The following is a 16323-nucleotide window of genomic DNA, read 5'->3' on the forward strand; positions in this document are numbered from 1 at the left end:
AAACGGCTTTTTTTAAGGTCATACGTCAAAAGCGTCATATTACATCACAAAGGGTAAACATCTCCGCTCTCTGACCGCGGGTATAGTTAGTAGTTGCGTTGAGTTGAGCGGATGTGTTTTAGTGAGCTGGTATTTTTCGGTAGTTTTACATTGTATTTCACCATTTGTGATCATGGTGCAGTATTGTGTTTGTGCAGGTTGCACAAATACCAGCCTGTCAGGACATTGAGTCCACAGTAAAAAGGACCGGAGCTAGCGTTCGTTCCTGGGTGCGTTGTGCATCCACCTCCCTGCAGCACATACTCTCCACAGCTTTATCAGGAAACCGTATTACTTATCTCGCTGCTCTCTCTCTCTCTCTCTCTCCCCTCCGGTACACGGCACCGTAAGACGTAGTGTGGAGTTGCATTAGGTAACGCTGTGGTGGCTGTATTGCTCCAGCCGTCTCCTTTGTGTTTGTTTGTTTCCCCCTGTCTGTGTTGTTTGTGTGTGCGTGGTGGCTGTCACTCCTGGCTCCCGGCTCAACATCCACTCACCTGCTACCTGCTGCAATCAGCTGTGCACCCTCCCCGACTACACACCTGCTTTCCATCAAGCCATTTACAACGGCATATCAACGGAGGCTCCACAACCTTTCTTCTGCCCAGTTCTCCACTGGTTCTCCTCACACCACAGCTCAATTTCTCTCCGATGGCCGTTATTTCTTCTAATCCTTGGCTGCTCCTGGTCTCTTGGACGCCTAGCAGGCTCATAATTATAAGGTTGTGGTCCGTCATATGCATTCGAATATTCATGTTCAACTTCTTCTGTGTCGAAACTAGCATTGGGATCCATGTTTATTAATAGGTTACACCGGCCGCTCTCCCCCTTGTGTCCCCCGTGTTACGTCACACGCGGGAGGTCACGTGCCGAGGCTTTTTTATGCGGAAGTGAACATTTCTTACAAAAACGACGCCAGATATCACTGTAGTGTATATTTCTGTATATTTTTTTGAAAATTTAGTGTATTCATCATTTTCCTACAAATTTATTCACAGGTGTCTTTAACCTGGAAGTTGCTCTTTAAACATTTTTTTATTAATGTTCTAAAATAGTTTGGGCCCCTGTCAGTCCCTTAGAATCCTCCTAACTTTTCACCCCCTTACGGCGCCCCTGGATAACAGTGTCCCATGTTCCCAGAGTCTATTGCTTGGGTATCCTTTAACATTGTCGAAGATTGGTAAGGTAAGGTAAAAAACATTCCATTCTCACCTGTGATGAGACTGGAAATGATTAGAGGCAGGATGAGCATCTTCAGCATCCTCATGAGGATATCTCCAGGGAAGGAAATCATAGTGAGGGCAGCATAGTCCTTCACACTCATGTACCGCAACAGCGTCCCAAACAACGATCCCAAGATAACACCTGAGGAGATAGTAGAGGAGAGAAGGGGAGTAGGAGAAAAGGAGAGGAAGTAAAAAGGAAAGGAGCGCAGAAGAGAAGGGAGGAGAGAAGAGGATATGGGGGAGGCAGAGAATAGAGGAGGGTAGAGGAGGAAAAGAAGAGAAATAAGAAACAAAGGCAGGAAATAGAGAGGAGAGAAGGGAAAGAGAGTAGACGATAGGAGGGGAGAACACATATAATGTTGTTGAAAGCAGGATAAGATTGATGTATTTGGACCAAAAACACATAGCTATTAAAAGTCATCATATAATATACAACATTTATTTTTTAAAAGTCGCTACTGTGTGTACTCAGAATAAATACAAAACATTATGCAAATAAACCTCCAATATCAGTCATTTTTACAACTTTGTCTTTATAAACCACATATTGATAGACCCTTTCTTAGTTTCAAGTAAATCTACTGCTCAACTTCTCTCCCCCCCGCCCCCAAAAGAAAACTGTTTAATATTCGAAATGTAAGAGTCCTCTGACTAATGATAACTTTCACTGTAATGTAAACAGGTTTACATTTTGGTTCAATTCTTGGTGACAGATGACAGACAAAAATAACATTCTTCTCCACTTTGCGGCGGTCTTTTTTTGACAAAGCATACAACTATGCAGAAACATACCAAAGTGTTTACAGAGTCAGACTAAAAACAGAAACGAGCCAAATATGCCTATTGTGAAAATGAGTCTGTATATCTAGAGTGCATATTCTGCTTTTTTCAACAACAAAAAACCGCACTGAAATTGAATTAAATATGAGATGGTAAAATATGTGAACAAAAAGCTGGTGTGAGGCATTGTTTCTTAACTTTCAAACTATCTTTAGCAACTACAATCCATCTTTCACAAGCTGGTGAAGATGTGCCGCATTTTAACACAAAATAATGTAATTATAGATAGAAAAGTACGGTTCTGAGTCCAAGCATACCCAGAATAGTGAGTCCCAGCAGCAGGTTGTGGGAGTTGCGGCTGCAGTGGCCTGCTTCTTTATATGCAACCTCTGTGTTGTCATCTCGCTGGCTTTCTTCTTTCTCCTTCTTGTTTGTGTTGGACTGGTTGGCTTTCGACTGGTTCGTCATCCTGTCTGTGGAGACAGTGGAAGGGTATGTGCTTCAACATCATTAAGCATGCAGGCCTGCAAAGTATTCAGTGTGGGTTAAATAATGCACCCTTCTCTGGCTGATTTATCCATTGGATTGTTTAAAGACTTCTTTGCTTATTTAGTATTGGTTGCAGTTATTGATGATTTAAATTGTTGCCATTTCGGCTGGCTGATTCTGCTCTGAAAGGTGGGTGAGGGACAACTGGGTATAACTACCACTCACTCACATGTCCTTGCAGCATTTGGTTTAGGTTCCTAATGGAAGTGAATAAGCATGACGGCAAGCAATGCAAACACAGAAGGCAATGGTAAACAGGACATGAAGAAATAACTCAAGAGATGTAATATATTATAGTTCTCTAAAAGGAAACAGCAGGAATGTAAATACTAGACAATATGTACTTTGCTGATAAAGGAAGATATATAGCCAATGAATCAGGTAAATAATCGGCCTATTAGGAGTCGTGAGATGTTGCCCCTGGCCGTTCAAACATTTTTGACTGACGGGTCAAAGTGAAAGTTACTTATTAGATAAATCCATAATAGTAGACTTTAAGAAGGAACAAGATTATCGCTGGTTCAGCCCGACCCAACCGGTGTAGGGTACAGGATCAGGAACACAATGTGTTGGCTAGATCAATTGATTGTTTATCCCATGTACTGTGATAATGGACAACAACCGACACAGCGTCCGGATTGAGTCAAGACTCCTTCACATAAATTGTGTTCTGTCACGACTGTGACTTCAACCACTAGCAGAGTATAGCTTTCATGTAAACGGGATGGAGCGAAAGAGAATTGATGTGAAAGACGATGATGTTGTTTGTGCTGCAGCTGAAACTGTGTAATAGAAGAAGGGCAGTTGTTTTTTCTTTCTTTCTGTAGGTTTATCCAAAACATGCCACCCAGCCACAAGTATGAACGAGCACATTCTTATTACTGGAAGTCTGTTGTCTTGGTTGCAATGCCCTTAGGCCGAGTCATTGCAACATATTATGATTCTAATGTAAGCAGCAGCTGTGTTAAGTCATAGTTACTAATACGCTTTCCCACTGATGTGTAGCAGGTATAATATTTACCGTGTAGAACCTCTTGGTTTTTGTGTGTTAGCATGCTTTAATTTTCTAATTAGCCCTAAACCTAAAATAATGCAGAGGCATATTGCAATGTCATTATTTGCAGGTATTGGTTCACAAACCAACATACTGACAAACCTTTATGTTGCCATGTTCCAAATACTATACATTGTCTAGGAAAGTTTTGTCAGGCTGGGGCCACTAAATCAAATTCAAGCGATTGGTCAAATCAGGGGTGTCCAAACTACGGCCCGGGGGCCAAATATTGACCACGGACCATTTTTTATCGGTCCTCAGCCAATTCTAAAAGTATAATGAAATATGGCCCACAAATTAAACATCTACTATTGTACTTCTTAAATATATATGTTCAAATATATAACATAATATTCATGTGTTATTTTCAAATAAATTCAGTCAATTAAAGTTGAAAACATTTTTCAAAAATATTAGTTAAGAAAAAAAGCACAATAATAAATGTACATAACAACCTTGAAATATACCCTTCATATTTCCTCTTATCATAAGCAATCTGAGCCTCCTGTCTTAAGGGATGAGCTGCCAACACAATAAATGAAACCCTACGGAGAACTGTGTGGTCCATCATTTACCGACATTTGATTGATTTCTCTAACTTATAACTTATGAGGCAATTTACCTCTAGTGAGCGGCCCAGCCCTTCGTATATTTTTCTGTATGTGGCCCTCTGTGAAAAAAGTTTGGACACCCCTGGGTAAAATCATTAGAATTTATGCTTTAGGAAATGTGAATATCTACACCCTACTTCACAGCAATCCTTCCAATAATATAAAAGATATTTCATTAAAAAACAAAAAATGGTGAGACATTGTTAAAAAACAGGGAATGTCAAAGTCAAGATTTATCATCTGGGGATCAAGAATATTTGTACAAAATGTCATTGCTACCCATCCAGTAGTAGTGTAGGTATTTCCGTATGGAACAGGGTGGTGGCGCGTCTGACCGGCATTGCCAAACGTAAAGCCAAAGCACTGGCATTGCTAAAAAGGATAATCTGGTATTGAAGAAATTCAAGTATGATTTCTGTCAAAATGCAACTCAGCACCATGAATATCAGAAGTGTATATTACTGTATATCAACAGTATTCTAGCACTTGGAAGTACATCCATCATTTTTTAACAGTAACCCTAAAGCTAGATCGCTTCTTTGAAAGGGACGGGTCTCCAATAAACAGCTGACAACCGTTAATTATCAGACAAGGTCTAGTTTAGGGAACCAATCAAATTGTCCTCCAAGGCAAAGTCATCACCTTCAACACCAAAGAAAGACTCAGCCACTAAGAATGTGTTCACTGTCAGTGCAATACACATTTCTTCTCAACGGATACCCCACCGCAACAATCTCCAAACATTAATCGTATATAAACACATGTTGAGAGCAGCGAAGCCGTGCCAAATCCTTGTCAGATGTATGAATGTCAGATTTACAAACACTCTGACTCAGTGAGACATTTGCAATCAGACATGATTATAATTCATCATCTGAGCAAACGGTATTATATGCAGCAGTAAAAATACAGTTGCCTACAAAATGATAGTAGACAAGTGGGAACACAAAGATGTTACCTACTAGTTTGTCTGCTGTCACACTTTCAGCTCGGCACCCTATCCATATCTGTCCCCTTTTATAGTCTCTGCAACAGTCGACGATCCGGACACAAAGACGGATTGCCAGTATGATCTGAAATTGTATATTTTGGGGGCGGAGAATGTCCTGCTAAATTTCAATTTCAAAGATATAATCCCCGTTGAACGAAGTACGGAGGAGAGGAGGGGGAAGGGTGTTCCAATATTATAGTCTTTACAAATCCTCTTTTCAATCCTTGTGCCATTCTTAGTATGAACATTGTTCGGTAACGTCACTTGACCACACACTTTAGTTGTATAGCTGTCTAATAAGGTGTGGGATGGGGAATATTATCATCTTCCCCCTTTTTTAAATAACAATGAACTCAAAATGTCTCTTTTATAATCATAACTAAAGGTTTAAAGATTTAAATCACTACAGGGATCAGACCCTTTTAAGGTTTGATAAGGTTTTGTAAATCTGTCAGGCAAAACCTGGTGGGTGAAATTGAGAGGAATTGAAGGCTGGTTAGCATTGTTTGGGACAACACTTTTGGCTATGCAAATCCTGAGCTTCCAAATACTATATATGTATAAAGCAATCTAAGCCTAGTCACATGTTAGAAGCAGAAAAAGAATAAGGATGATTGTCGTCCTCTCCAGCAATGAAATCTGGATATTAAACCTTTGTTTATGGGTAGGTCAGATGGAGGCACTGAAATAATGAAGCAACAGCATGTGCTGAGGAGTATTAGCTGCAAGGATATACTCAGGGACCTGAAACTACTCTGTAAATCTCTCTTCCTTTCCCAACAGACAGATTAGTTTCTTGCTCCAGGAGATGTCAGAGAGGTCTCAAGACAAAATGTAGCTGGCTTCTAGAAACCAGCTCTTACTGGGCTGTCCTGGTGGCTCTGTTCAACTTAGGAAAACTGAAACTATTTACAACCTTGTAGGGCTTAATTCAACTCTTTAGTTTCTAATGTTTTGCCTGAAAAGTGCTTACCCAAGTACAGTTTATAGGTACACAGGAAACAGATGCTGATCAGAGTATCAGAGCAACAGCCAGGAGAGGAACAACTGGCTATAGATACGCCTAATTACATCATATTACAGCTTAGCATCCTTAATAAAACACAGCAAAGTCAGCAGGTTCAGATTGTTTGGTCAGGGCGCTTACAGTAAATCCTGGCTTTTGTAGAAACATGACACAGGTATAGCTGGTCTGCCAGTGATCTGCAGACCAGGAGGCATTCCCCTTTGAAGTGAGGCCTGGTCGCTAGGAGAAAGCTTAGAAAACACATGTTGATCATGAGAGCTGAAGGTAGCAGGACTTCAAAGTGAGTCCAGCTCAGAGCTAAGAAACAAGGAAGTAACTCCAGCTGGTTTGGAAGTGATGTCGTAGCATGGGCCAGATGCAGGCGCAAGACAGAACATCTCCCAGAGAGACTTTTAGAGAGGAGCAGACTGGATAAACATCAGGGTCCTCAATGTAAACACCATTGTAATCCATCAGATGTAGATGGTGACCTATGTAGTGTGTGATTACCATCACAATCAGTCTCCACATACAGAAATGTACTTACTTATCTTCTTCTTCTTCATGGTTCCCAGGAAAAGCGGCAGTCGATAGAATGAGTTAATCTCCCTGAAGAGCAAGCTTTGATTACTGTAAATGAGCCCAAGATGATGAAGATGAAGGAACACGTACCATCAGAGCAGAACACGAAGAACTATCTCAGTGCTTGCTTAAATGCTGTTGACCCAGGCTCACTAGCCAATCGCTGATGTCGATTCAGGACATCAAACAGATGCACGTGGGCTAACTCTATACCTTCCCCCTCCCTTGCAATCTGTCTGATCTAAACCTCGACATTACAGTAATGTTCAATAGCTGTGATATAAATCAACATGAGATTATAAATGTGGTTTGACAGATTGCATGTCATCTTTATGTACTTATTTAGTATATTGGTTACAGCGATTAATAAGTCGGATGTTTGTTTTAGCAATTTAAATTATTGAATTAATACATCAGGATTCTGAATCTTACTTAAACCAAAGCATGCAATCATATTGCCAATAGATTTCAGTAATATTCCAAGCAAAAATAGTGGGAAACATTCTCTGTTTGCACTTTCATGGGAGAATATCTGCTGCATGGATACGTCATATATTTTATTAACTGAATATCAATGATGTTGGACTCTAGGTTTAACAAAACAAGACAATTGAAGATGCCAAATGGGCTCTTGGGAGCTGTGATGGGCAGTTTCACAGTTTTTTTTGCGTCTCATCGATTTTATGAATCAATGAATTAAACAAATTAACGAGAAAAGGAGAATTGTTCAATTGTTGGTTTTAGGCCTAAATGCAATGTTTTATATCATTAAAGACTGTTAGACACTACAAGAAAACTAGGAAAACTTTTACAGCATACAAACCAATAGTGGGATTCCCGTTTATGTGCTGTCAGTAGATACAAACTCGACTTTTGAATTGAGTTCATCTAGAGGTTAGAGGCTTATATTATAGTAGTATTATAATGAAAAGATAGAACATGTGTATTTTAAGAAGAAAAAGGCATCTGTGCTTGTGTGTGAATTTGTAACTGTGTCTCAGATGATTATTTCCAAGGGTTGATTGTTTGGTGTGAGCTTTGCAAAGGGATCGAGAAATAATCCTCACCCGCCATCCCCCCGATCCTCCCCTCGCTCAGCAGAGGGAGATGAGGACGGTCAATGCAGCTTTACAATGATAACTAGAGCTTGAAACAATATAATAATTTCGTGAGGTTATCCTCGACAAAATTGTATTATTAGTAGTATGCAATATGTTGAAATTAATTCACTCTATATGTAAATATCAATAATGCAAATTAACACATTCTCTCTATCACACACACACATCTGGGGATCCATGCAGTTCAAAGGAGAGCGGCCCCTAATGCCTTCAACATATGCACGACTGCCATCAAACACGTGTCTGGTGCATGGCTCTACCAGATCACTGCAGCAGGACAGTTAAACTGTGTGTATCAACCCTCTTAGTGAAGGTCAGAGTCAATCAGAAGTGGACTCTACTCAGTGCATCAGATTTTACTGGGAGGGTGAATGTGTGTCCTCACTTGGCATGCTTTAACGCCTCATGAGGTATTTGCTGCTTGCAGAAGATAACCTAACTCGTTTGTTTTACTATTACAATCCTGTTAGTTATGTCATGGCCAAAACTATAGTTCTTCAAATTAAGTTAATTAAATCATCTGTCAGTCAATATTGTTTAAATAGAGTTACGTTTGATAATCAGATTCAGTATCAAATTTAAACTGGATTATTATTGTCAACCGTTTTTGTGAACAAATGTTTGCAAAGGCCCTTCTTAGCAAAGACTGGTGTGATTTAAATGAGTTATTTAATTATATTAATTATTGAAGGATTCCAAAACAACCATTTCAACTTTGTGGAGCTCAATGTGGCATCTTGAAATGTTCTTTTATGTCTGTTCAACATTCAAAAACACAAAGTTAGTGATTTGCCAGTGATATTAAATCATAGAAAAATATTGACGTTTAATCGTCCAAAAAATAATGACAATTAACTATCAAATTACTTTTATTACGTTTATGAAATGTTGATTAACTCATGTTAATGTTCTGCACAGCAATAGAGATAAAACTGCAGCCATGAACCTTAATGTCCAATGATATGAAACAATGAAAAGCAGCATTCATCACAATTTGAGACACACACAGATGTGTATGTGTGTGATGTAAGTATTTAAGATGGGGTGGACATGGATTGTGAGTAAGAGATAACATTTGTGAGCTTGTGTGTGTGTGATTTTACCCTGCATCTATCCACACATGTCATGCACACACACTCCCCCCCGCCCCCCTCCCGCTGACGATAATCTGAGTGTATTAATCTGTTGTTTGAACTCCTTAAGCACAGACTGTCTATCACATCTGCTCTCTTCACCCTCACAAAGCTCTGCTATTTATAAACGTTTGCCTTTGTCCTCTCACTTCCTTTCTTTTCTTTTTGATCTGTTGCTGCAATTTCACCATTGCTTTTCTCTACAGCAGGACTGAATTTCACACAGCTCATTTCCTCCGTACAGTAAATCTATCTTCTCATTTGGCCAAAAGACGCCTTGGAAAACCCTCAAGGCAGACAGCATGCTCAAACAATGCCGATAACTGTTAATATATGACTGCCCACCACATGTTCACACATCTGATTTAAGAGGTGACAGTTAACTTTCCAAAACCAACAATAGTTTAACTCTCATGGAAATTACTGCAACAGAAAACACAATAATAACGACTGATCGCAATGAAAAACAGACCCTGAGACTAACGAATCTGACAGTGCTGTCATAGGCGATCATCATCTTTCAGCTTTAAATTAATGGGAGCATATGGGGGGGGAGGGCAACCAGAAGGCAAACAGCCTTACCTGCTGTGTGTCGCTGTCTCCCATCCGACGAGAGCGAGGCATCGGGAGAGACACACAGACGAGAGGAGAGATGTGGAGATGAAGAGGGAGAGGGGATGGTTGGCAAAGTCAAAGTCTTTGCGTCATCTGAGGAAATTTGCAGATTATTACAACAGCTTGGTCTTCTGAGCCCCCCCAACCCCATCTCACCCTTGCTCTCCTCCCTCCCTCCCTTCGTTCTCCCTCATTTACTAGCATGCTCTCCATCCCAGGTCTCAGTTTATTTAATTATTTATACTGTTTGTGCTCACTGATATGCGGGCAGGAAGAAAGATAAGAATACTAGTCTCAATTGATTTCAGAAATGTATTCCTATGTAAAAAAGTATCGCATAAACAGGGGAGGGTGGGAGTTTGGGACATATTGGATGGTGTTGATGGTGGGGGGGGGGTGTCGTGATCAACCTCCCTTCCACAGGAGGGCGCTATGACTGCACTGAGTAGAGAAGTGTGCACAGTAGCCTCTCTGAGGGATCCTTTGACAGATATCAGTGTCAGTCAGAGAGGCCAGAATTGAGGCCCATGGTACATACTGTACTTACATGGATCGAGCTTTTTCCATGAACCATGACATATCAGTAAACAGAATCCGAAATACATTCACACGTTAACTGTCTGTACTCTGTGCAGGAATGCCAGCCTATGATTGGGCTTTATGAGGAGGCCAGGATTGATTTATGAGCGTGGCTTCTCAACTGTCAAATACAAAGTTATATAACGACGTGACTTTACAGACATCCGACAGTCTGACACTGCTGAGACCTTTCAATCCCAACTTTAAACTCAGCTTTTTAACTTTTAGTGAGTTTATTATATTTTTTCAGCACTTCAGGCTTTGTCCCCGTTTGATCTCAGTCTGAATCTACTAAGCCTCATTCTTGCGTTCCATGTTTGTCCAGTTAAAGTTCGGTTGGTTCAACATTACAGATGTTTGGATCCGGACTTTACCCTAAATGAGAATCAGCCTCCCCCATTTCCTCTTTCTCTCTCTGTAACTTTTGTTGGGCATTCTGTACACACCATGGTACACACACATAAAATGCATACCTGTCGGCCCTGGAAAAGAGATCCTTCCTCTGGTGCTCTTCCTGTACGTTTTTTTTCGATGGGGGACTTTCCTCATCCGAAGCGAGCAACAGTGGAGGTTGTATGAAGCACCAATCACCTTGAGGCAAATTGGTTATGTAAATACAAATCACTTAACAAAACATAAAACACTCCTTGTTATGATATGAGCCTGAAAACGCTCTCCCTTACTGACATTGCATAAGTGCTTGATATAAGGCTACACCTGGAATGATAAAAACTCTACTCTCATACTTTGGCTATTCAAATTTGAGTTACAGAGAATACAGACAATGCATTTCCCAAACATATAGGTCAGGGAAATATAACAATAACACCACACTGCTAGACCGCTTTGGGAAACAAAAGGCAGCATTTTTAATGTCTTAATGACTCCTTTGAGATACCTGAACCTACTTTTGAATGCATTTAATTGTGTTTGAATTATTTGTTCAAGCTTAAAACGCTGATGGATTGGTGTACTGAAAGAAAAGTGTTGCCATTTAGTAATTGGGTTTAGTAACAAGCACCTCACTAACAAACATACATGCACGCATACCTAAAATTCAAACCACGATGCACATGCAAAGCAACACACTAACACACACACACAGTCCCACAGGGGTGACAGATGGAGAGGGGCAGGACGTGAACAGGGGCTGGTACAATTGGGCTGGTGCCTCCATTGTGCAGTAGGTGCGCTGTAAGTCTATCCTCTACTAATTGCCAGAGCAGTTCAAACACAAAGTCTGCCTCTGAAATCCAATCCTGCGGGGTGTTGTACAGTGACTAAAGTTTACAATGTGTAACATTTTTCCTCTTGAAATAAAAGGGACAAAACATGGCTTATGGAAGAAGGGGGTGAGGGGATGTGGAGGAGGTCGGTGGGGTGGATAAGTGCAAAAACTCAAAACAGAGGGAGGTGTGGATTGTGTTGCCGAGAAGGAAGACGTAACTGTAAATAGATCATTCACTATCCAGGCTGAATGTCTAATCCGGGGACATCCAGACTGCAGGGGCTCTGTGGCAAGTGAATGAAAGTGTAGCCGCTGTAGGTGGATGGAGTCCTGTAACGAGACACTGAGGGGGACAGATAAGGAGGCGAGGACGAGTGATTGAGAGGTGATCTGTGGAGGGAGAGAGCGAGGTGCTGTAAGAGGAGAGGGATCGGCGGGGCAGATGATGTAAACAAGACGAGCAGAGTGTGTGTGCGCATGGCGACGGCTGCATGGCAGTGTCTGAAGCTGCTTTTATAAACTGACAATGACCCAGCTTCTGAACCAACAGCGCACATAGCAGAAAATCTAAACAGACAGGCCCGGAAAGGGGCAGACTGCCAGGTAATGCAATGCAACGCCAGTCTGCATTTTGCACCCATTCCAACCTGTTTCTCATTAAGCATTAAACTGAATTACCTAAATAAGTCCTCCATTCCACTAATGAGGGTTCGCAGCTCGAACCTCTCATATTCCCTCGCCCTCCCAATACGTTTCCCGAAGGTGAACATTCCTTGCACTAATTTCAGTTTTACGCAGAGAGACTTGCAGGCGCATGTGTTTTGTTTGTCGGAGCAAACATGTGTGCGTGTGTGTATCTTCGATGTTCATGTGTGTTGTTTGTGTGTTTACGTGTGGTCCGGCTCCAAGCCGTGTCACTCATCCTCTATGACCTTTAGTAAACTTTGAAATTGAATTCGACCATGAATGTTTTTTTCTTTCTACAATACTAAAACTGTGCCAAATATGTCCGTTAGACAGCAGCTTAAGCACTACAGCCGGGCATGTCGAAGCCAGACAGACAGACAGGAAGTGACACAATCATAAGTATGGCCCCCCCTTTGAATGACCTCACCTTTGACCCTTTACCTCTTTACCACCATGGCTGCCGACTGGGGCATTTCCAGGAGGCTTTGGCTAATTGGGTCAGATTGCACAGAGAGAAGCATTACTCCTGAAATTGGAAACATATGCAGCCATACCTCAGTGTGTATGATACTGTTACAAATGGCAGTGCAACTCCTATTAAAGAGAGGTTTGAATATAGGGGGAAGGAGGACGATGAGGGAGTGGAGTGCATTAAAAGGTGAATGATGGAAGGAGCGTTGAAAAGGAAAAACAAATCAGACGCAGAGAATCCAAGTGTGTGAAGATGGAAGAGGAGATGATGCAGAACTGACATACTGGTACCATAGGGAGGTCGAGCATCTGTAATTGAAGTCTGACGTCTGACTCGCTGGCTCACTTGTGGACAGAGAGACTTTTAGCTCGCCCTGACAGCTCAGCTATTTGCAGTAATTGCCATAATAGCTACCTTCCAATTACGCTCAGATCTGAGTTTCAAACGAAGGAGGATGTCCAACGCGAAGCAACAAGTTGATGTGTGATGGCGCTGCGTGTGGGAAAACATTTCTCAGAGGAGCTGGAGGTAGTGAAAGTGACATTTGGAAATGAGAATAGGTGAATACAGTGAAATGTCCAAAGGTGGATCATGAGCAGAAGATAATAAGTAGAAAATGAAACTAATATCCCAGCTATATGAGACACAGTGAGTGATGTTGCCTAAGGCAAGTTCCTCATGTCAAAGACAGGTTGAGAAAAGGATCAGTTTTGTTATAGTCACGCTTTAATAAAAGTCTGAAAAGCAGTTTGGGTCATGAAAGACGTTTGTTGAAAAGAGAAATCCCAAAAGGAAAAAACGATAACCGCTGTAGACAATTGTGTTATTCCGTGGATTATGTTGTGACTTAAAGGCTTTTGTTGAGTCTGACGTGACAATAAGAAAGAAAAACTGTGAAGGAACATTGAACTAACCTCTGTACATTATTGATCGTGGAATTGTTGCAGTTAGTTTTGTCTATGAGAGAGTGGGAGCAAGAGTGCAAAAAACAACCTCTGCGCGTAAGTGACTTTTCAATCGTCATCTTTGTTAGACCGCCAATCCTGTCCGCATCAAGCTAACAACTTTCTCTTGCTTTTTTTTCAGACTCCAACTCTCACTGATGCACCCTGAGGCAGAAATATCTAAGTGCATACAGGGCAAGTTCAGACAAATTCAGAGGTAGAGAGAATGGTGGGAGGGTTGCAAGGATTTCGAGTGACTGACACTAAATGCCAGGAAGGAGGAATGCTTGTGAGGGAGACACCAGGCAGTGTTTGTGTGTTAATGGTAACGATAATCTGGTGGAAGATTTTCTGAAATCTACACTGAGTGCTGCTGTACGATGGGCATGGTTAAGAGAAAAAGAAAAAAATGCATATAGTGTGTATATGCATGTGTGCTTGTGTAATCAGTCAATGGGTGCAAGTACATCAACGCTCCCCTCTATTTGAGGGTATTGACAGTGTTAAATGTCTCCGTCCCTGAGTGAAGACTGCACTTTAGTCTGCCTCTATACAGAAGTGTCCCGTTTTAGCGGCTTTGAGTTTGAAAAACCTCTTTTCATGATCCCCCTTCTCTTTCTGCGTCTCCTCTCCGGTCCCTATCTCTCCCATCCCCGGACTCTTTCATGAGCAGTCTCTCAGGGGCAGGGTTGTAACGTAACCCTCCCCTCTTTTGTCTCCATTCTTTTCCTTATCCTTTCATCTTTTTAAACATTCAGGGGGAAAAGGGTTTGGTGAGATGGAAACCACTACTTGGTAAAGGAAAGAAAGAGATAGCATGTGAGAGAGGGGGATGCGAGAGGAGGGGGATGCAGAGTCTCCCCCCCTGCTCATCCCACAATTTATGGCTCTCCTTTTCAACAAGGCCATTCAAGGTGGGGAGGCTCTGTGGACGCGCTGTTCTCGCGGGTCAATAGCAATGAACCCTCGTCTGGTTTGTATGGGGACGACTTATCTGCTCAGAGGACCCGTTGAACTGTCTGTCGACGTGCACGTCGTCCATAGACCTCCATTGTGTCTCCATAGGGCCTTCGCCGACTTTCCCCCAAAGACCTGTGAGTGGAGAGGGCAGCCAGTCACCGGCTCCTGTTTTTATCCTTTCAACTTTTACAGGAGTTCCAAAGCTGCCTCCATTCATCCAACATATACAGATAATGTGTTTATAACTTTAATTACACCAATTAATAGAAGTAGTTCACTGTAAACAAACATCAAAGCAAACTCAGCTAAATCAAATAGATAGTAAATTAATATATCCAATTAAAAAGAAGGAACATTATACCAATGTATATTCTTGTACCAAGAGAACAAATCCACATAATGAAATGTTAAACGTAACAAACGTCAATACATATCGGTTTTGCAATACTATTAAAGATTTCCAGATTGGAAGCACATCAAAGAGTAATCACATATTTCTTTGCCAGAAGCGTCAATAAATAAATCCACTTTTTGGAAGAATCGTTTTCGGTTATCTTCACGTTAAATAATGAAAATATCTATGTTGACATCTAAGTGAGAAACCACTTAATCATAGGACTCTGATGTTGAAGGCAAATTTATTATACACTGTTTTAAAAAAGTTTGCAGTATGTTAAGGTCATGAACATAATTCATAGAAGACCTAGCAGTGTTGTTTTACCTGTAGTTTCAAAATTAGTTTTTTTCTTGGATGCAGTTTTTTTAGAAGTAAAAAAAAGAAAACAACAGCTCGTTCTGTGAAGGTGGTCGAGGCTGGGAAGAGGGGGCCCCATGTCCAGCATTGCCTGTGGTCCCCAAATCAGCAAGACTACCCCTGTTAAAATGAATGCATGGATTAAGGATTTTCGCCTTTTTTCTTTTTTTTTTAATAGTGCCATATGTTGTTTTACTTTGGTAACTATTATATATTTTGTGAGCTGTATAAAATACTTAATACAGCAAATTAAGTTATCAACATCCAAAGATCCTGTCAGCAAAACACTCACCTGCCAAAGAGCAAGGCACATACCCAAGAGAAGGATCTGGTGCAAGCAAACAGGAAGCAATAAGAAAGCAGAGTCGGATAGCTGGTTCAGATTGAGCCAAATGTGATTATGTTGCAACCTGCATTTACAGAAGAGAAGTTTTTCGATTTGGGCCATCCATCTTCACTTCAGATTTTTTGTAATAATTTGCACTGTTGCCAACCTATGATGAACCCGCTTTAGGTGGATCTGTGCCAACACAACACTGCTGCTAATTCGTCAAATACTTTTCTTGAGAACTATGGGGCGGGGATGAAAGTAAAAAAAGGCGGTGAACTAAAACAGTCACGCACATGTGAAGTCTGAGTTAACAACTCACTCAATGTTTGTTTGTATGCATTTAATCTAGCTAGCATAAAATGTGACTTTTGGCTCATATTGTACACGTAACGCTTGATTATACTGTTTAATAATATGCCTCCAAGAAGCGAGATTGACAGACACATCTGCTTTTGCATATGTTACTCGTTGTAAAGTTGTAGATATGTTTTTAATATACTAACCTCCTGAGGAAAAAAACTTCAGTTTGTCTGCGCTTCCCAGGAGAAACCGGAGTCATTATCCGTGTCAAGCTAGCAGCAGAGAAAAGGAAGTTGCGGCGGAAGTTGCTTTTTTATGTCTTCGAAATAAAAGCCTGATTACGAGTCAAATGCTCCATTAC

General features: G+C 41.1%; 1 protein-coding gene and 1 long non-coding RNA gene across 5 annotated transcripts in view; both read right to left on the reverse strand.

Moving 5' to 3' along the window:
* The window catches only part of hsd17b14 (hydroxysteroid (17-beta) dehydrogenase 14), a 51462-nt gene extending 36776 nt beyond the window's left edge, over positions 1–14686 (reverse strand). For 2 of the 4 annotated variants that reach the window (XM_010781475.1, XM_010781474.1), the window contains exons 1-5: positions 12629–14675; positions 10760–10877; positions 9675–9800; positions 2363–2518; positions 1252–1404 (exon numbers count right to left, since the gene is read on the reverse strand). In XM_010781475.1, coding sequence (XP_010779777.1) covers positions 1252–1404; positions 2363–2518; positions 9675–9800; positions 10760–10835 — 511 coding nt within the window. In that variant the 5' untranslated portion in view covers positions 10836–10877; positions 12629–14675. Of the gene's footprint in view, positions 1–1251; positions 1405–2362; positions 2519–9674; positions 9801–10759; positions 10878–12628 lie in introns of all 4 variants that reach the window. The other 2 variants (XM_010781477.1, XM_010781476.1) reach the window with 2 other exon arrangements.
* A 122-nt stretch (positions 14687–14808) lies between these two features.
* Positions 14809–16227, reverse strand: LOC104954383 (uncharacterized). Its single transcript, XR_799329.1, has 3 exons — positions 16166–16227; positions 15624–15659; positions 14809–15451 (listed from the first exon to the last, which is right to left on the reverse strand). It is a non-coding gene; the product is annotated as an uncharacterized lncRNA (long non-coding RNA).
* Positions 16228–16323: the final 96 nt, after the last annotated feature.

Source organism: Notothenia coriiceps, unplaced genomic scaffold (genome assembly GCF_000735185.1).
Source record: "Notothenia coriiceps isolate Sejong01 unplaced genomic scaffold, NC01 NC01_scaffold00023275, whole genome shotgun sequence".
Taxonomy (NCBI): Eukaryota; Metazoa; Chordata; class Actinopteri; order Perciformes; family Nototheniidae; genus Notothenia; species Notothenia coriiceps.